The 20,430-nt window shown below is 51.2% G+C and overlaps 1 protein-coding gene across 2 annotated transcripts in view; it reads right to left on the minus strand.

The window, feature by feature from the left end:
* Nucleotides 1–5,956: 5,956 nt before the first annotated feature.
* ZCCHC7 (zinc finger CCHC-type containing 7) overlaps nucleotides 5,957–20,430 on the minus strand; it is a 197,483-nt gene continuing 183,009 nt past the window's right edge. For both annotated transcript variants that reach the window (XM_029055587.2, XM_007655560.4), the window contains exons 8-10: nucleotides 12,324–12,419; nucleotides 9,289–9,406; nucleotides 5,957–6,618 (exon numbers count right to left, since the gene is read on the minus strand). In XM_029055587.2, coding sequence (XP_028911420.1) covers nucleotides 6,161–6,618; nucleotides 9,289–9,406; nucleotides 12,324–12,419 — 672 coding nt within the window. In that variant the 3' untranslated portion in view covers nucleotides 5,957–6,160. The remainder of the gene's footprint in view (nucleotides 6,619–9,288; nucleotides 9,407–12,323; nucleotides 12,420–20,430) is intronic.

Below are 20,430 nucleotides of genomic sequence, written 5' to 3' on the forward strand. Positions count from 1 at the left end.
CACAGTCACTCACTTGGGAAGCTCATCTCCTAAGCTACCGCCTTTACGCGGTGACTACCAAATCTACCTCACGTGGCCCCGATTCTCCCCTGCTCTTCCACCTAGCGTTTCCTCTTCTCTCCAAGACTTCTCCACAGCGATCTTCTGCCAGAATCTAAAACTCACTATTGACTGAAACTACACCCGGCTTTTCTGCCGAATCCACTCTTCCTTCTTCCCCTCCTCCTCCTCTTCTTCCTCGAGAAGAAACAAGTCGGGGGAACAAGTCAGGGGGAGTTGGGGATGAGGAAAGGGCTTAGGGTAGGGAGGCCTCTTGGAGGAGATGTGCCTTCAGTAAGGCTTTGAAGGGGCCGGGGGCGGGGGGGGGGGGGGCGGCGGAAGTAATCCATCAGTTAATATCTGCTTGTCTTCCCTATTACAAGCTCCTTGAGAACAGGGAACATATCTATTCTGCCTGTTCCCCAAGTGCCTAGTATAGTGATTTGCACATGGTGGGGGCTCAGTAAATGCTGATGATGATGGCGATGGAGCCTTTGCGGTGATCAGGGAAGAGGGGCAGAAAGAGAAGAGCAGCCGGCCTGATTAACTTGTATCTATTTACCCCAGCGGCAGCAGCCTGGAAATGTGGAGCCCTGCTGGACGGCAGATCAACTTTACTGAGCTTCACAATAACGACGATAACGGTACTTGTTAAGTGCCAAGTACTGTTCTAAGCGCTGGAGTAGATACGAGGTAATTGGGTCGGACCCAGTCCCGCGTGGGCCTCCCGGTCTCAATCTCCATTTTCCAGATGAGGGAACTCAGGCACAGAGCAGTGAAGTGACTTGCCTAAGGTCACTCAGCAGACAAGTGGCAGAGCAGGGATTAGAACGCGTGACCTCAAGAGGCCCAGGCCCGTGCTCGATCCACGCCGCCGTGCTGCTTCCTCTGCATGACGACTGCCAGCTGACTTGGATGGGTCGGGGTCCGCCACGGGACGCGAGTGCCAGGAGTGTGGCGCCACTTCCCTCACCCAGCCGCCAACCAGCCGCCAGCCTGGGGACCCGCCGTGGAAGCCAGCACACAGGCCTGGAGTGAGGAGACTTGGGTCCCAGACCCAGATCCGCCACCGGTTTCCTGGGGGGCCTTAGGTAAGTCATTTGACTTCCCTCTTACTGAAGCCTCGGTTTCCTCATCTGTAGAATGGGGACAATCACGCCTCCTACTCTCCACCTCACTGGATGCTCTGAGAATAAAATCGGCGGCGGCAAAAGCGGCATCATCACGGCGGTCGCTGCTGCTCAGCTCCTCGGGGCGGCTGAGGGAGCGGGGCACGGGATTAGAAAAGCACAGAATGCTCCCTGACAATCAGGGAGTCCCACTGAAGTCCGGATTTCCAGGGCAGGCCGAGGGGTAGGACTCTTAAAGACAAAACCTTCCTCGGTGTGGCCCTCCTCCTCGGTTGGGTGCCGAGGGTGAGAATGGTCTTGAGCGGATTCGAGTCCCAAGAGGAATTTTCCCCTAGAAAAAGTCTTTCCCCCCCGTTTCCCTTGACCCGTGCAGATCCAGCCACTGACTGGAGATTGGCTCAGTTTTGGGGGGAGGGCGAGGGGGAAGGGGAGGGGGTTTGCTGAGTTGCTGGAGACCGGTGTGGCTTACTTCAAGAACCCAAATGGCGGCACACCTCCTGCTACGCGGAGACTGCCTCCCGAGCCATCCTAGAAGCTTCCCGCCCGCCTCAAAGACACGCTGATGCAAGAGGGAAGGCGACGCTCCCAGAGTAACCGCTATCTACTGGATAATCTGGAACCAGAGCGGGACACGATCCCTTCCGGGTAGGGCGTCAGAGAGGCAGAAAAATGAACTTCGGACTGAAGTCTAGACCCCTTTTTAATTACCTTCAGCTCCGCTTCCTCCCTCTCATCCACCTGCCCTCTACCCCCTGAGAAACATAGGTGTCTTTGGGTATAGGCAAGTTTCACTTCCTAGTATCTGTGCTACCTCAACGCGGCAGGAGTTGCAAACATTATAGAGGAAAGTTTAAATTAAGAAAAGAAAAACCACTGATTTTTTTAGACATTTGAAAAATTCATGAAGCTGTTGCCATATTAGTCCCTGTGAAATCTTCCAAAACAACGTACATTTTAGGTCTAAATTACAGCTGTGTTTTATAGCACCTGTTTTGGTGTCTAAATGCAATAAATACAAGCAATAAATGTGTGAAAATGTTGCTACTGCATATGACATCGACCAAGGGTACATTCCACTACGAGCGGATCACTTAGGGGGAAAACGTAGCATTCGATTGAGCAGCGCCAAAACTGGACAAGGGAAATGAAACGTGCCCCGACTGAAGTCATCACGACGACCTACTTAGGGTGACGTGTCTGAACGGTCATTCGTTCTGGACGGTGCCAAATTCTAGTCCAGGACTTGGGTCATTTTGAATTAAAGAATAATTGAAAACTACAAACATTAAAAATGGATTTGATCCCCATCAACTGTCCAAAATATACAATCCCGGGCTCATAAATGTGACCTAATGGCATGCTCTTTAAATGCCTTGTATTCAGAGAAGCAAACGTAGGTATGGCGTTGAGGATGTTGTTGGTTTGGCAGCGCGTTAACTGCTAGCAAGTCCAGAGGATCTGCCACCGGTTCGCAAGTCCGCGGCCTGTAACTCCGGACCGATCCTAAATTCCAAAACAGTGTGGGAGATGAGTGGTATTTGCCATCAAGGTACGAGTGGGCCGAGGGTGAGGGATCGTGTCTACCAACTGGATCGCACTGTGACCGCTCAAGCGTTTAGTACGGTGCACTTCACCGAGTAAGTGCTCAGTAAGTCCTTTTGTTGAATTGCCTGACTGGGGATGGAGCTGTGTCAACTTCAGCAGCTCCCTCCCGGGAGTTGTTGCTTCTTGCTAATGTGAACTCTTGCAGACTTACAGCAGTAGTAGCGTGAGGTGGTCAAGTGCCTAGTGCAGTGCTCTGCACATAGTAAGCGCTCAATAAAGACCACTGATCGATTTTTGAACTAAGGTGGACCTCTGGAATATCTTTCAGCATCCATCTTGCCATCACTCATCCTCCGCCGGGGGCGTCTGAGCATTTCAAAAAACCAGTGATCCTTAAAGACGTGAGTTAGCACTCGAAAACCATTCCCCGCCTAACCTAAAAACAGCCATCAGCTATTAGACAGAACACTTGTTCTTCTGGTTCTAGGGATAAACTGCCATCCAGCGCCCAACCGGTAGTCACCGGACAGTTCCGAAACTCACGTGACATTTTCTTTTTCCTAATGGTTTCTGTTAAGTGCTCACTGTGTGCCAGGCACTGAGGTGACTTGCCCGAGGTCACACAGCCGACGAGCGGCGGAGCCGGGATTAGAACCCATGACCTCTGTCTTGGCTCCCAAGCCCGGGCTCTTTCCCCTAAGCCACGCTGCTTCTACCTCCTCTCCCTTCTGCGTGGCGCTCGCACTCGGCTCTTCACCTTTCTTCACCCCTCCCTCAGTCCCACGGCACTTAGGTACACAGCTGTGATCTATTTATTTATATTACCGCCTGTCTCCCCCTCAAAACCGTAAGCTCGCCGTGGGCAGGGAGCGCCGCCGACCGGCTCCGTCGCATTCTCCAAAGTACACCGCTCTGCTCACGGTAAGCATTCCGTAAATACCACTGATGACGACGACCGATTGAAACTTGCTATTTCTTGAGCTCATTTTGAGCTATGTTAGTCTTCTCTTTTATTCCATCGCCCACATGGCCCCCAAACCTGACACGCGATACTTAACGAGACCCTTCCCGCACCTTGCTCGGAACCAAGCGGTGATGAGAGTCGCTGAGAGTTGGGAGTGCCGAGCCATCCCCGGCCATTACTGGCAAGCTTAAATTGGTTCGAATGGAAGGTGCCGTTGACCGACTGACTGCCTGATGATGGTCTCCCACAACGAAGACGGTCCCAAAGGTGACCACTGCGCCTCCTCGAACGGATGAAGCATCTTTCGCCGAAGCTCCCCGGCCTTGAAGGCGGGTTGGTCGAAGCCAGCCTGCGGGTGGCCCCTTTATAATAATAATTTTGGCATCTGCACTTGCCATGTGCCAGGTACCGTTCTGAGTGCTGGGGTAGATAGCCTGGGCCTCATTAATAATGATAAAAGCAATAACGAGAATAATGGTATTTCTGAAGCGCTTACTACGCGCCAAGCGCTCGTCTAAGCCCCGAGGTAGATACAGGTTTGTCGGGTCGGACGCGGTCCCCGTCCCCCACGGCGTTCGCGGGCTAAGTAGGAGGGAGAAGAGGAATCTCCATTCGACAGATAAGAAAAGCGGGACCCAGAGAAGTGAAGCGACTCGTCCGAGGATACCCGGCTGGGATATGGTGGAGCTGGGGTTAGAAGGCAGGGGCGCTGACCCTGTCCTCTGGGACAGGCCGTCTCTTCTCCCTCTTTTCCTGCTGCAAGCAGCTCCCCTGCCCGTGCCTCGTCAGCCCCTTTCAGGCCTCCTCCTCCACCCCGAGTCACTTCGTAGGCACTTCATCCCGGCTCCAGCACTGGTCTGCTGTGTGACCCTGGGTAAGTCACTTGCCTTCTCTGTGCTCCACTTCCCTCATCTGGAAAATGGGGCAGGGAACGTCACTCTTTATTACTGCATTGTACTTTCCCAAGCGCTCGGTACAGTGCTCTGCACACAGTAAGCGCTCAATAAATGCGACCGAATGAACGATTCAGACCGTGAGCCCCTTGCGGGACAGGGACTGTGTCCAACTTGATTATCCTAGGTCTACCCCCGCGTTTAGTACGGTTCCCGGAACATAGGAAGTGTTCAACAAATGCCAGGAAATAAAAAAGAAGGAGAGATCCAGTCACCCACCTTAGGCTTGGGAGACAGAGAGGTTGGGAAAAGGCCACAAGCCATGGCAAGATCGGGAAAGGGAGGCCCCGGATTCTCCTCCTCCTTCTGGTCGTCAGGGAACTCCGACACAGGTGAGCCGGGGAGGGCCATCCTACACCCACTCCGCAACTTAATGTTATAGCTTCACCCCAAAAGCCCCTTCCTCGATGGCCTGGGGCTGTCCTCCGCCTGTTCGGGGATTTTGAGCAAGGGAATATCTGTAGTCAGCGGGGAAGGTTAGCTTGGAAAGTGTACTTTCAGGCTGGGATTTACTGTGATTTCATGCTGTAGCGTAAACACCCCTGCCTTAGTTTCCTTTTCCAGAATGCAAAACAAATTGACTTTTCATATTTTCACATCGTGTTTATTTTTTTTTTTTTTTGGTCTTACAACTAAGTTTTAAACATTGCTTTACAAAATACAAAAAAAAAAAACCACCCATTTTTGGCTTCTTTGATAAGAACAAAACAAAATCAGACTGATCAGTGGACTCTTTCTGCAATCAGGTATTAAAAGAGGACATTTTTTCCACATGGGGGATGATGGATTTCATGACAGTGGGGGTTTTACAAGAAGAAAACAATTCTATAGTCATTACAATTGAACTTTACCCTACTCTTCCTCTGATCATATTTTTGAAGGATTCTCTTAGCATTTTTGCTATTTATATTCCAGAGGGTTCTCAAACTTAAATTCCCTTGGTCCAAGTTCCCCATCTTCTCACTACTTAATAAAATCCTCTAGGTAGAACTCTTGGCATCACACACATTTTTACTGCCAAACTGCCAACAGGCTCACAGAGGACGACTTCATTGGAAGCTCCAAGAGCCGGAGAACTTGAACTGGGAGGAGAGTGCGGTTTCGGGCTGGAAAAAGACCTCAGAAATGACTGAGGAAACTTCCCTATCAAGGTTTGAAGGCTCCAGTTTTAAAACTGACATCACAAGCGAGTCGCATTTGGTGGTTATTCTTTTTTTAAAAAAATTAAGGGTAAGAGAAAGGATTTTTAAAAGGTCCAAATTTCCCCATTACCAGGCTTCTGAGTAAAAAGGAAGTATACGCATCTTACAAAATGGAACAATTACTAAAAAATGCACAATTTACCCCTTTTGTCCCCAACCTATCGAACGACTGATTCATTACCAAGGATAGTAAGGCACTCATATTTAGCAATGGAGATCGGGGGAGCTAAATTGTCTTTGCTTTTCCTTCCTATGCGCAAGGTTGGGATACAACTCTGTTTCCTAATACAAAGTCGAGAAAGTGTATTGGCAGATGAGGCCACTACCTCAGTTAAACTTAGATTTCTTCTTTCTCTGTTTGATTACGAACAAACTCTCATCCACATCATCATCACCCCCCCTTTCCCACTTTTTCTTGCGTTTCCTTTGCTTGCCCTCCTCGGGATGTTCTCTTCTACTCAGTTTTTGGCAAGCTAAGTGGGAAGAATGGTGAGATTTCTTTCGAGTCTTGGTACCGCAATGGGAAGAGTGGGTTTTGGGTCCCCGGGGAAAGTCCTCATCCACGTCATGATTCTTTGGGACCCTCTTCCTGTGCTTCTTTTCTTGGTGTTTCTGGTTTCGGTCCTGACTTTTCGCTTTCGTGGAATATCTCTCTCCTCGAGGCCACCTGTGGTCTTCGTCTTCGGCACGACTCTTTATCCTACGGTAGTGACCCTGATCTGCTGCCTCTGCTTCTAGGTGAGGCCTCTTGAACTGTCTTGGAAACCCACTGGCTTCCTGGAGTTCTGGAAAACATAAGGATCTTGGTAAGAAGACAAGAACGGCAGAATCTGACCCTTCCTTACTGCTTCATGAGTCCTTTATCCTTTGGAACTATTCTGAAACTAATCGTGAAGGCGCTGAAATTTCAATTTCACTAAGTATGATAGTCTGAAGGACTTACCTACGGTAAGAAAATACCACACTAAACGCGATGTCACGTTAGAGCATTCCTGACCACGAAAACGGAAAGAGACTTAGAGCGTAAGGTCGAGTGGTGATCCGTTTGGCTTTGTGAAGAATGAATCATGTCAGGCCAAGTGACCGGATGAGGACATAAAATAGATACGATTAACACACATGAATTACGGTAGAGCTTTAGACTCCCTTCCCGGTGATTACCGATTATAACCATGGCACTTGTTAAGCCCTTACTAGGTGCCAAGCACTGTACTAAGTGCTGGGGGTAGTTACAAGGTTCACGACATTTTCATCACACCAGGAAGACGCGGCCTAAGGGCTGTTATTTACCGAGAGGAGGCGTCCACCAGGACGGGCTCGAGTCTCGGTGATAACTTGGAACTGTCGGTTATTGTCAGTTAACGGTCGGAGAGTTAGTAGTGTCCCTCAAGGACGGATCCTAGGCTTGAGATGATTTCATCTTCCCAAAAAGGACCCCTTTGGGGGGCCGGCCCACTACCTCGGTGGAGAACGCCAACTTGGGCAGGGCTGCTAACGCTAGAAAATGAGACTAAAACTCCAAAATGACCCTAACGATTTAGAAAACTCCCCCCACTTGGAACGCCGTTCCCCATGAGAACACTGATGCCGATTTATAACGTTTGGACTTGAGATGTAACTGGGAGAAACCAATTCTGTCCTAAGTCCGTGAGCTACTTGTAAGGAGAAATACATTTAAGGACGACATCAGTTTGTGCAGATGCCAACAGCTGACCTTCAATTTCGAGGCGGCTGCTACGGATGTGTGTGCAGGTGTCGCCGAAAAGACCTACGCCCATCCGACAGTCCACTCCACACAGTCCCTAGCCCTGCTGACGAGCCTGCTGCTTACGGAACTGGTCACTATTTCCTCCGCCCCACCGCAACCTCTCGGCAATCCCATTCTTCCCGTCGCCTTTCCCGATCCACGCACGCCACGCTGGTCTGACCGCGGTGCTGGCCTTCCAACGACACTGCTGTACCACACCGTTGGGAGACCGGGTTTCACATCATCTTTAAAGCAACTTCTCATTCCTGCTGGCTGGCATTTTTATAAAAAGGTACTTCATAGGCATGGACTCTGTGCCAAGCACTGGACCGGGTACCAGAGAAACACATCAGACACAGTCCCTGTCTCTCACTGGACTCACAACCTAACAGATACAGAGAGCAGGTCATCGCCACTTGACAGGTGAACTGATTGAGGCCCAGAAGTGCAGTGACTTGACCTCGGGCAAGTCACGGAGCAGGCCACTCGCAGTGTTCCAATTTCGATCGCGTGAAGCTTTGGAGTCTCCTTTATTTATTTTTTTTGGTACTTCTTCTGGTTTAGGTTTTGGCCCCACAAGTGCCTAGTTAGCTCACCAGTTGCAGACTACTAGCGAACCCGGTTTTGTCTGGGGGAAGCAGGTGCTTTATTTCTACTCTCCTTTCTACTTGGAAGTGAGCTGTTGGGGTGAGACAGAGGGTGTCCCGTTGTCGGCAGAATAGGAGCCGGAACTGCTTTTCAGTACGGTGTCGAGTGGCCGCCTCTCGGCCCGTTCCCGCCTAGGCAACGCCGTGCACTGCGAGATGACTGACGGCAAAAAGGTACAGTCTGTGGCCACGGAAGGGCATATCTCTGGGTGTTCTCTCAGCGGCAGACTTTGGAGATAAGATGGGGTCCCAGTATGGAAGTGTCAAGGGGTGAGAGGGGGCAAAAGAAGTGAAAGGCGACAGATGAGAAGCAGCGTGGCGGCCTAGAGGAAGGAGCCCAGGCCTGGGAGTCAGAGGACCTGGGTTCTAATCCCAGCTCTGCCACTGCCTGCTGTGTGACCTTGGGCAAGTCGCCTCACTTCTCTGGGATGGTTCCCTCATCTGTAAAATCAGGATTCAATGCCCGTCTCCCTCCTACTTAGCCTGCGAGGCCTGTGTGGGACGGGGACCGTGTCCGACCTGATTCATCTTGTACTACCCACCGCTTAGTATGGTGCCTAGCACATAGTAAGTGCTTAGAAAATACCCCAATGATGGTAATCGCTATGGTTTCCACAGAAACTCCCCCTTTCTGGACCCGAGCTGGAGGAGGGCCATGGAGGTTGAAGAAAACTCAAATATGCACTCTCCTCCAGGCTCCTTGAAAGGATGTCCCGTGTTGTTCTGCAAATAAAGAAGGCTGGGAATCACCGATAGGGAGAGCAGAAAATGTAGATGAACGAGTACGGTCATGGAAAACATACAGGGTTAAGAGCATATCAAGAAAAATAGGTTTTCCCAGACACTTTCTGAAAGGAATTTTACTTGAGAAGAGAAGTCTCAGGGTGGACCGAACTTGACTTCATGGTGGTCTAGGAAGCCTGCAGTCCTTCCTGGAGTATAAAGCAACCTATTTTCATAAATGAACAGCCCTTTCAAAAGGAGTGAACCAATTTTCTAAACTGCACAGCCGCTACGGAACTAGAAGATGAACAGTGAACAAAAAAAGTCACAGGCCCTACCTTCCATTTTCCATTTTATCCTCTGCTCTCTCTTCCGGATGTCATATTCCCCATCGTAGGAGTAGATGAACGGTGAAGCGGGGAATATTCCATTGAACATTCGCCTTTCGGTGCATTCCTGCAAATCACATTTCACATTACAAGTCTCTCAAATCAAACAGTTCGCCACATCACGTCGCATTCGCGTTCAGATGCCGTGGTCTGTAATGTCGTTACAGACGAGCACTGGACTCACAAAAGACGTCTACTGAATTTTTCAGTTATGTGGAATCGCGTGATTCAGTGGAGATCTGGGAACCTCACTCCAACTGTACTGACAAGCAGTTATGGCTAAGGATCCTTATTTCCTTGACGGCTTCTTGAATGGGAGAATCCTCCAAACCTGAGTCACGCTCCTAGGGATTTTAAATGGTCAGTCTGGCTCCAAACTGGTGTCTGGTCTGACTTGGCAGTGATCGGTTTGATCTGCGCACGGACCGGCAACGGCTGACCACAGGCCAATTGGCTGTGCTGGTGTTGGACTGTTAGTGCTTGACTGTCTCGTCGTGACTGCTCTTTCAATCGACGGTACTTCAAATACTTCTGAAACATTCACTGGAAAACCATCTTTTGAAATTGGAGGACAAAATAAAATATTCAAGTACCGTCTCCAAGAAGACAGATGAGACCATAACAAGCGAAAACACAGATCCCTTCATTTCCCTTAGGGGAATGGCAGCTTTGCAGCCGAGTGTTAAAGCTACTGGGTGGGAAAGCCGACGGCGCTCGGCGCTGAGAACAGCGCTTGGCACGTAGTAAGAGCTTAACAAATACCAGCATTATTATTACGGGCAGGGTCAGATGCTCAATCTACTTTCCCCAGGCACGAAATCAAGTTGTGGTGAAGGGGATACAGTCCGTCTTTCATGCCGGTCAATCGAGCGGTCGATCCGTGGTACCTATGGGGTACCTACGGCGTGCAGAGCACTGTACCGGAGCTTGGGAGAGTCCAGAAGAATTAGTAGGCATTATTCCTGCCCTCAGGGGGTTTACGATCTTAGCGGGGGCAACATCAACTAAAATTAATTACAGGTGGGGGAAGCGATAGAGCATAAAGCAACTTGGAGAAGTGTTACCGAGGTGAGGGTTGGGTTACCCAAGTGCTTAGGTGGTGCTGAAGTGGGAGATTAGTTGGCAAAGGCCACCTGGAGAAGAGGTGATCACAGAAGGGCTTTGAAGTTGGCACGAGCAGTGGTTTGACGGGTACGGAGGAAGTGGGACGAGACTGAGGCGCGGGTTACTGGAAAGGAATGGAGATCGCAAGCTGGGGTGAAGTGGGGAAAGAGTGGATAATTAGGAGGGAGAGAAGCTGATGGGACACAGACCGTGTCCGGCTTGATGAGCTGGCCCCTGCCCCAGCGCTAAGTACAAGGACTGGCATATAGTAAGCCCGTCGGTGGGTAGGGATGGTCTCTATCTGATGCCGAACTGTACTTTCCAAGCGCCTGAGTGAGCAGCAAGGGGATGCTGCTCTTCAGTCCCGTGGCAGGGAGGAGGCTCCCTGAAGGGGCAAGGGGGAGGTAACCGTGGGGTTAAAGACCAAAGAGTGATGGAGGAAGGGAGGAGCCTGCAGGAGCAGTCCACCCAGGGCTCTCCACAATATACCACGGATCTGGTCCCCTGCTCCGCCCACGGTAAGCGCTTCGGTAAATCCCGCTGATTGACTGGAGGGGGTTCTCTCTAGGGGCAGGGTCCGGGGGAACTCCTCTTTCCCTTCGTTTGGCTCTTCTGCGCAAAGGAGTTGCCGACCCTCGAGCATCAGTCAGTCAATCGCATTTATCGAGCGCTTACTGTGTGCAGAGCACTGTACTAAGCGCTTGGGAGAGTACAACATAACGGAGTGGAAAGAGCCCGGGCTTGGGAGTATTTGTTGGTATCTGTTAAGCGCTTACTATGTGCAGAGCACTGTTCTAAGCGCTGGGGGTGATACAGGGTAATCGGGTTGTCCCACGTGAGGCTCACAGTTAATCCCCATTTTACAGATGAGGTAACTGAGGCACAGAGAAGTTAAGTGACTTGCCCAAAGTCACACAGCTGACAAGTGGCAGAGCCGGGAGTCGAACCCATAACCTCTGACTCCGAAGCCCAGGCTCATTGCACTGAGCCACGCTGCTTCCCTAGGAGTCACAGGTCGTGGGTTCTAATCCCAGCTCCGCCACTTATCAGCTGTGTGACTTTGGGCAAGTCACGTACACTTCTCTGGGCCTCAGTTCCCTCATCTGTGAAATGGGGACGAAGACTGAGAGCCCCACGTGGGACAACCCGATTACCTCGTATCTACCCCAGCGGTTACGACAGAGCCTGGCACACAGTAAGCACTTAAATATCATCAGCATCATCATCATATACTCCCTGCCTCCAGTGAGCTCACACTCTAGAGCGGGAGACAGGCATTCATATAAAGAACTAGGTTACGGATACGTACCTAAGTGCCGTGGGGCTGGGGGTGGTGACGGAAAAGGGAGGAAGTCAGGGCGCCGCAGAACCAAGTGGCAAAAGGGGAAATGAGGGCTTAGACAGGGAAGGCTTCTTGGAGGTGGGCCTTCCATAAGGCTTTGAAGGTGAGGAGAGTGACTTTCTGTCAGTTACGAAGAGGGAGGGCGGTCCAGGCCAGAGGCGGGACGTGGGAAATAAGTAACTGCGACTTTGCGCTCTTCTCAATTCTCCACCTGACACAAAGCTGGGAAAACTGAGGACAGGCGACCTGGGTGAGGCTCGTATTCGTTCGATCGTATTGATTAAGCGCTTACTGTGTGCAGAGCATCAAGTAACCCATACGGCATCCAGTAACTCGTGGGCCCCTTTCGTTCCCGACTGACATGCCGAATGGCATCTGAAAAGTGTTCTCTGGGAGCTGGCGGCAGAGTGAATATTTAAAGCTGTTTTATATATTCATTTTCTCTTTATCTTTCAACAATCCCAACCATTCCTCTGCACAAAGCCCTTATGAGCTCCCACTAAGCACAAAACTGGTCAACCAGAAACCCTTTACTTACAAATCCATAATGGCCTTTCTGAGAGCAGTTATAGCAATACACCAGGGCCGATCGTCCAGAATAGGTCTTGGGCTTCTTAGGAGGTCCGGGTCTGGTCTGAAACACGTAAGTTAATGAAAGTGACATATCAGCGGATTCCAACCCCAAGGGAAAATATAATCTATTTCCTTCCAGCAGAGCTCGCGCCCGGAGAAGCGAACCCATCTACGACAGAGCCTTATTCAACCCCACTAGGTTTCATTTCCTCCCGAGTCCCCGTTCTTCCTCCCTCCACTAGAGGATGAGGGAAACGCATCCACTGCAAACAACACCGTACAAGCCCGATATCCCTTCTGAATGGAACGGAGTTCTCTGACTAGGTATTTCCAATCGATCTCTTTAGAAAATTCTATTTTGACGGAGAACTACTGGATTGTAAGGGTGTGGCTACTCAAGGGCGGAGCTGTGTTCTTTCCACTGGACCATCCTTAGAACGTAAGCGACGCCATAACTGTCAGAGCAACAATCCATCCTAATATTCTGCCTCCAATGAGAGCACCGAGGGATGTTTGGAAGAACACGTCGTTACCCATACCCGGGCTGGATCAGACCGACGAGCCATCCAGAGAGATGGTTGCTTCCTTAACGCTCATCCGGCTGTACTATCATCCCCGACTTTTTCTCCTAGATCCATAACGTTCCCTCTAGCGACCCATTAGGGATCTCTCATCCGCGAATTTACCCACGCTACGTGAACCCACTGACACCTCGAGCCTGCACGACGTGCCGGGGCAATCAATTCCACAGGCTTGCTATCCACTGACTAAAGTTCTCCTGAGTACCATCGGATAAACTAATCGTAAGGGGCAATTTTCAATGACGGAGACGGACGTGAGGCCAACAGATGGAGGAAAGCTACGGGGCCACGTAGGACTGGCCAACTCACCAGCGACGGCCTGACCCCGGGCAAGTCACTTAACTTCTCTTTGCCTCAGTCTCCTCAGCTGTAGAACGAGGATTTAATACCTGTTCTCCCTCCTACTTGGACTGTGAGTCCCAGGTGGGACAGAGACTGTGCCCGACTCGATTACCTTGAATCTACCCCAGCGCTTAGTACAGCGCTTGGCACGTAGTCAGTGCCTAACCAATACCGCAATTTGTCTTACTTCTGCTGAGCCCGCCAAACACCATCTTGTGATCACGGACACCACCACCTGCCTGCCCCGTCAAATAAAAACATCACGGAGGCATCCGCGACCTAAAAAGTGGATTCTTACTGATTCCATCGTAGTGAGGCGGAGGGCTCTCAAAGAAGCGCAGATGCCAGCTGCCGTGGGAGGAGCAGAATGGGAGGATGAGGCACATCACCTCGAATGCTCCAAGTTCACACTGTCCTCAGAACCACTGTGTTGAAAAATGGCCTCCGAACCACTCCAACAGCAGCACGGTAGACCTGCGGACATTCACGTGGAGCCCTGCGGCAACATCACGACTCTCCCGAAACAAAAAAAATCCAACCGCGATCCCCGGCCTAGGCAAGGAAAGGGCACGCCTCCACGACGTTGTCTTCCAGGTAACTGTGACGACGCCGAGCACGGCCGAAAGAAGTCGCCAAGCCGTCACAAATGACTCGGAGACAAAAGCCCTGCCTGCGCGGCCAGCACCTCCTGGCGCCCGAGAACTCAGACCCAAGTGAGGTTTTCGGGAAAATCGTGTTGCAAAATGCAAGTCAAATCGAGGAAAATGACGACGGGTGATGGGATGCCAAAGCGAAATGATCCAGGCTTACGCGGAGCGCCCTGAAATCCCAAACTTCTACACACAGTGCTAAAGACATCATATGGCCCTGTTGATGCCAGCCCAGTACCTCTGAAGAGCGAAGACCGTTCCAGGGTCATCACAGACAAGGAGGGAAATCTAAAGAGACGGCAAGAACGTTTCAACGTTCTCCTCAACAGGCCTTCTGCTCCCGAAGAGGAGGCCAGGCGAAACATACAAAATGGGAAGACGCGGCCCCCGGTCTCAACTATCGGCGGAGTCGCGGGGTGGCGGTCAGAGCCGGGAGAAACGGAAAAGCCTCTGGACCCGACGGCACACGGGCTGAGATGCCACGGGATCGCAAAGATGCCACCATCCTCAAAAGGAAAGGTGAAAGGCCAGATTGTGGTATTTACTGAGGCATCTCATCAATCTCCATTGCCCACAAAATCCTAGTCCGATCCTCCCGGATCGGCTACTGAAGAATGTCGTCGACCGAGCGCTGCCGGAATCAGACGCGTGTCAGGGCGCGGCAGGCGTGATCTTTGCCGCACGGTAGCTAGGGGAAAAGCGCAGGGGACATCACCGAGCCCTCTACACCCTTCTCACAGACCTGGTGGAAGGGCTGAATATCACCGGCGGATCTGCGTTCTGGAAATTACTGAGCAAATCTGGCTGCCCTGAAAAGTCCATTAAGGGGCCTGAGATGGCTTGGTGATGGAGGTGGCTGACCGGGTCAGAGCCGGGGGTGCCCCGCAGGATCCCATTTCCCAACGCCAATGGAATAGGGCAGGGTCCGGTCCTGTTCAACTGACTCTGTATGCAGCCATGCTGGAAGATGCACAAGAGGCCCGTGTGCAGGTGAAAGAATATGCTTCTGCATCTTCGGGAAACTCTTCCAACCCACCGGACTCTGAGCATCATCCAAAGCCCAAGAGGCAGTCGTTCGAGAATCGCCATATGCAGACGGCCGGAAACCGCTTCGCCGAACCGGCCGAGCGGTAAGGGAGTAGGGTGTCTAAAGAGAACCTAGATGGTGGATCAGCCTGCACTAAGGGAGCTATACACACGCCCGAACATTTGTGTCGGCAACCCAGAGCTGAACCATCTGTTGTTACCTAGGCAGCACGAGGACCGACTTCACCGGGATAGGTGAGGAAATGGAAAACCGTATCCAACGGTCCCGCCCCACCGCTGTGAGACTGTCAGGTGGAGCGTGCATCAGCCTCCACCAAACTGAAGGTCTACAGACCCGCCTGACTTTTTTTTTTTTTTTCTGGCCGGGAGTCCTAGATCCCACACAGGGCCCCCGTTCGGCTCCTCGGGCAGTTCCATCAGCGTCACTTACGGGCCAGCCTCAAATGGCACCGAATGGTGACAGAGGATGGCAAGGAAGTTCTGGTACAAAGTCAGTCTCCTCCTACTGAAACTATATCCACCTCAAGACAGCTACGCCAGAAGGGATACGTGAGGAGAACGGGCGACGGCAGGACACCCAAACGACTGCCGTATGGACGGCTGAAATTGGGAAACCGAGAGCAAGGAGGGTGGGGGAAGCGTTTTTAGAGCAGAGTAAAATGAGGGCTCTGACAACGATGGGGCCCAGCTGAAAACTGGGAGTCAGTTGCCGAAGAAGACACACCGAGGTGGTTCACTGCAATCCAGAAAGGAGCGGTTCTTTTCGAGCCAAAGCTTTCTAAAGAACAAGAGAAAAAAAGAGGCAAAGGCAAAAACAGCACCACACAAGGGCCTTTTTTCAGCGCACAAAATGTGGCCGCGACCGTGGGTCCTACATTGGTCTTTTCGGTTACCCACGCCCTCGGCGTCTCCTTTCATTTGTTTTGAAGCCATCACAATCAAGCTCCGAGGGGTGCCCTCTCATTCTGCTCCTGTGGGACTGGGTGAACAGCAATTGCATGTTCAGCTTGTCCACATCTCTCATGATTTCGTTAACTTTAATCATGCCCTCTGGCCCTCATCTTTTTGGCCCGAAAACAATGAACTCTGGAGAAGCAGCACGGCCTAGTGAGTAGAGTACGGGCCTGGGAGTCAGAAGGATCTGGGTTCTGATCAGATCTGCCGTGTGACCTTGGACGAGTCACTTAACTTCTCCCTGCCTCGGCTACCTCAACTGCAAAACGGGGATTAAGCCTGTGAGTCCCGGGATGGACCGTGTCCGATCCGATTAGCTTGTCTCAGTGCTTAGTACGGTGCCTGGCACATAGTAAGTGCTTTTACAAATGCTATAAAAAAAAAAAAAGAAATGAAAATCTCTCCATTCTACTGAACAACCCGGTTGTCCTTCTGTATTACTTTTCTCGATCTATTATGTCCTTCCTAAAATGAGGCACTTAAAATTGCATGTGGTATCCTAAGCGTGGACGGATCGTTTTCCCTAATGGCAGAATTCTGCCTTCTGTTTATTGTTCGATATCATTTTGGCCTTTTGGGCCGTTGCTCCACGTTAACACTCTGTTGGCCTTTTGGGCCGTTGCTCCACGTTAACCCAATATTTAAGAGCACAGTCAACAGTAGCTCCAAAATATTTTATTTCAACAGTGCCCGAAGACTCTGAGCTCATCATCACAGAGTCGTGGTTTGCATTCCTCCCCACCGGTGCCTCATTTTACAGTTGCTTGCACTGAAACTCATCTGCCAGCCCACTCAGCTCTACTGGGCCTTTACTGGCTAGTATACAGCGTTTTTGGCACCCAAAGATAGCTCAGATTCAGCTACAGGCTGGAAGATTTCACCGGGTGCTCTGCTTCCGGACAGTTCATGGAATTACGGAATATTTTGAACACGAGAACTGAGACGTTCTTCCTGAGACGTAGAGAATTCACACTCTCGGCGTTTGCTGGACGGGGATTAACCCTGGTTGAACTGTTGGGGATCAACCTTCCCGTCAGATTTCAAAAGATACGTTTCGGGTGTCATCAGTTGTCCATCTCTTCCCGGCTATGAAAGCCTACATATCAATTCCCACCAGTAGCCACCACCTCCATAACTCTATGTCTCGGAAAGAGCGATTAAGAAACTTGAAGTGAAGGACCGAGGGCGTGGGTGAACTACGACACACCACACCACGCAATGGGATTTCTACAGCCACACTTGGCTTTTAAGCCACTACATTTAAGAAATAATTTATTTCATCGTCTGTAGCAGTCCTGTCCAATGGGTGGCCTGCACGGAGCTCTCCAGCCGAAACACCCTCAGTGTTCTCATTAAGTTCTAAAAATGAAAACGACTTCCGGCATGCCCTTTGCAATTATTTATGGATTCATTTTGGCGACTGTAGTTACGTACGAAAGGGAAGCAGTGTGGCCCAGTGGAAAGAGCGTGGGCCTGGAAGTCAGAGGACCTGGGGGCTAACTTTGGACCTGCCACTTGTGAGCTGTGTGGCCTCGGGCAAATCACCTAACTGCTCTCTGCCTCAGTTTCCTCATCTATAAAATGGGGATTCGATACCCATTTACCTTTTTACTTTGACTGTGAGCCTAAGGGGGGGCCTGTGTTTGACCTGATTATCCTCCATCTACCCCTGAGCTTAGTACAGTGCTTGGCACACAGTAAGCGCTTAACAAATGCCGTTATTGTTATTATTATTATTACGGGATTAATTCTTTAACGTTACTTCCGTGAATTGCAACGAATCTCCCTTCAGGAAGTCTGGCCCATGAACAGATTGTTTTCAATGAATTTTAACCCCAATACCAAAGGGGCTGGCCAACAACAGCCTCCGTGGTGTTGCCGGAAACCCCTGACACAAATATGCATATGCTCGGCTCCGTTTAGAAGCCCGTTACGCAAAACACTTAGCACAGGTTCTCATTTGTGTTTCACTCCTCCTTCTGGAAAAAAGTCAACTGATGCGACTTTTGGGGGTAAGCAGAGTGTCAAATATTTTTCTATCAGCCCAGCCAGCTCCCAAAAGATATCAATATTTAATTTTTTCTTTCAATGATCCACAGCAATTCTAAATCAAACGCCATCCATGAATATTTCAGCGCTCACCATAGGTGAACGTACATGAATATGCCGGGATTTCAGTAGGGGCAGGGGTTGGGAGGGGCCAGGCTTCAAGGACCTCCTCACGGGCCAGAAAGTCATCACTCCGAGTCTTTCTCAGGCCTAATCGGAAACGCTCAGATCCGTCAGAGACCCGGCGTGAGCAAGGCTGGGCGTCCAGCTCTCACAGCTGTGGGAGCCCTTCACCCCAGTGGAGTTATCACACACGACTGTATAATCAGGCTCCAACCCAAGATGGTTCCTAACTTGAATGGCACATCCGCTTCTAAATTTACACCATTTCGCCTTTGACTTTACGACGCTAGCCACCTTGACGGCGCTAGCTTTGGGGGAGCGGGCAGTGGGGGATGAGGTGCCGGGGAGGGCTGCGTGCGGGAGCCGTAGGGAAGCGGGGAAACGATTCTAAGAGCCGCGGGGGTGGGGGAGCCCGGGGGGGGGGGGGGGGGGGGAAGGGAGGAAAGCTCCAAGAGAGGGGCAGGAGGGGTGGAAGAGGGGTGGAAGGTTACCTTGTCACCAAGCAGAGTCACCAGGGCGGGTTGACATGTCCATTTCACTTCCAACGAAGTAAAATTCAACTGCCTTACTGTGGTAACTCTGACTCAATATCCTCAGGTGAATGTAATTCTACGAATCATCTATAATTGGTTCCCCGACTGTGGGTCATTTTGGCCAAAATGGAACCCCCCGATTCGGGGACAGATCGCACGGGTACAACACTGTCTCTTTGCGAAAAGGGTTTCCGCCAAGTTTCTCCCCTAGCTACCGCTTCGAGGGTACAGACGCGAGTACGCAGGGGCTGCGGAAGGGAGCGAGCGCGTAGGGGAAACGGGGGCCCGGTCAGGGAAGGCTTCTCGGAGGAGATGTGCTTCTCGTACGGCTCTGAGGGTGGGGGGGAGCGGTAGTCTGCGGATACCAACCTGTAACGTCTGTTCGCTAGACCGCAAGATCCTCAAGGGCAGGGGTCGGGTCTACCAAATCTACCGTGGTCTACCGTCCTCTCCCAAGCGCTCGGTACAGTGCTCTGCACCCAGGAAGCGCTTAATAACCGACTGATCGACCCCCTGGGCCGATAGCCAAAAAGCTGTTGAACTGGGGAAGTCAACTTAACTTCGAAATGGATGCGGCCGATGTCTACGAGTTAACTGCATCGCATTCGGAGGGATCGTTGTCCAATAAGGACCACGTCGACCTTCGACAGTCCAATGCAGCACTGCAAGATGCCAAAACAGATGAAGCAGTTATATGGCTCCTCCACCACCAGCTATAATCTGGGGATTAGAAAATCTGGCATCAATTTTCGAGAAAGCAGACAAAACTTGAAAATGTGACCGAAGAAGATGACCCTAACGGAGAGAGGAGCTCAGAGGGGTGCAGAAGCGTTGCGGAGTTCACCTGCTGCAAGGTGCTCTAAGAAGAAGGTTGCTGTTCAACCAGACTCAGCAAGACAAGCTTCTACTTCCGCGACCTCCTGAGAAGACTCACGATCGTATTACGACTTCGCTGAATTACGCTAATAAAGACGAAACCGTTGTTAAGTGACATTCATCATCATCTTCGTAGCACGCGCGGGGCACGTAAAGGAGCTTCACCTTACTTTTCCCGAGGTTCTGAAAGAGATTCTAATCGATCACACGTTAGGTACAGGCCCCCAGAGACTGAGCCTTCCGGGCACGACGCCGTTAGCTTTGTCCCCGCGGCTTCCTGGGTAGGAAAGAGAGTCGCAGCTAGCTCACCCTGCCCTTCGGGGCCAAGACGGTGGGTTCTACTCCCCGCTCGGCCACTTGTCCGCTGTGCGACCTCGGGCGAGTCGCTTCACGTCTCTGTGCCTCAGTTCCCTCATCTACAAAATGGGGGCTCAAACCCCGTTCTCCCTCCTACTAAGAGTGAGAGCCCCAGGTGGGACTTGATTATCTTGTATCTACCCCAGCGGCTCAGTGCAGTGCCTGGCACGGAGTTGAACGCTTAACGAATACCACAGCGACGACGACGACCGCTCTGGGGTGGAGCCATCCCATTCCCCAGCTGCCTGGGGCGCTGCTGCCATCAGCCAACAGCAGAGGCATCAAGGGTGATGACTCTTCCTCATCCTCAGCATTTACGCTTACCTGCTGGGCGACCTTGGGCGGTCACTCAGTAGCTCCCCCAGCTGCAGAATGGGGATTCGATCCCTGCTCTCCTTCCTACTTAGACTGTGACCGACGTGGGACCCGAAGATCTTGAGTCCAACCCGGCGCTTAGTATAGTGCCTGGCACATAATAAGCGCTCGACAAATACCACGATTCCCATCGTGTTTATCCAAATGCACGAGCGATTATTTATTTTGATGTTGGTAAACGTTTT

Source organism: Ornithorhynchus anatinus, chromosome X5, assembly GCF_004115215.2.
Source record: "Ornithorhynchus anatinus isolate Pmale09 chromosome X5, mOrnAna1.pri.v4, whole genome shotgun sequence".
NCBI classification, from domain to species: domain Eukaryota; kingdom Metazoa; phylum Chordata; class Mammalia; order Monotremata; family Ornithorhynchidae; genus Ornithorhynchus; species Ornithorhynchus anatinus.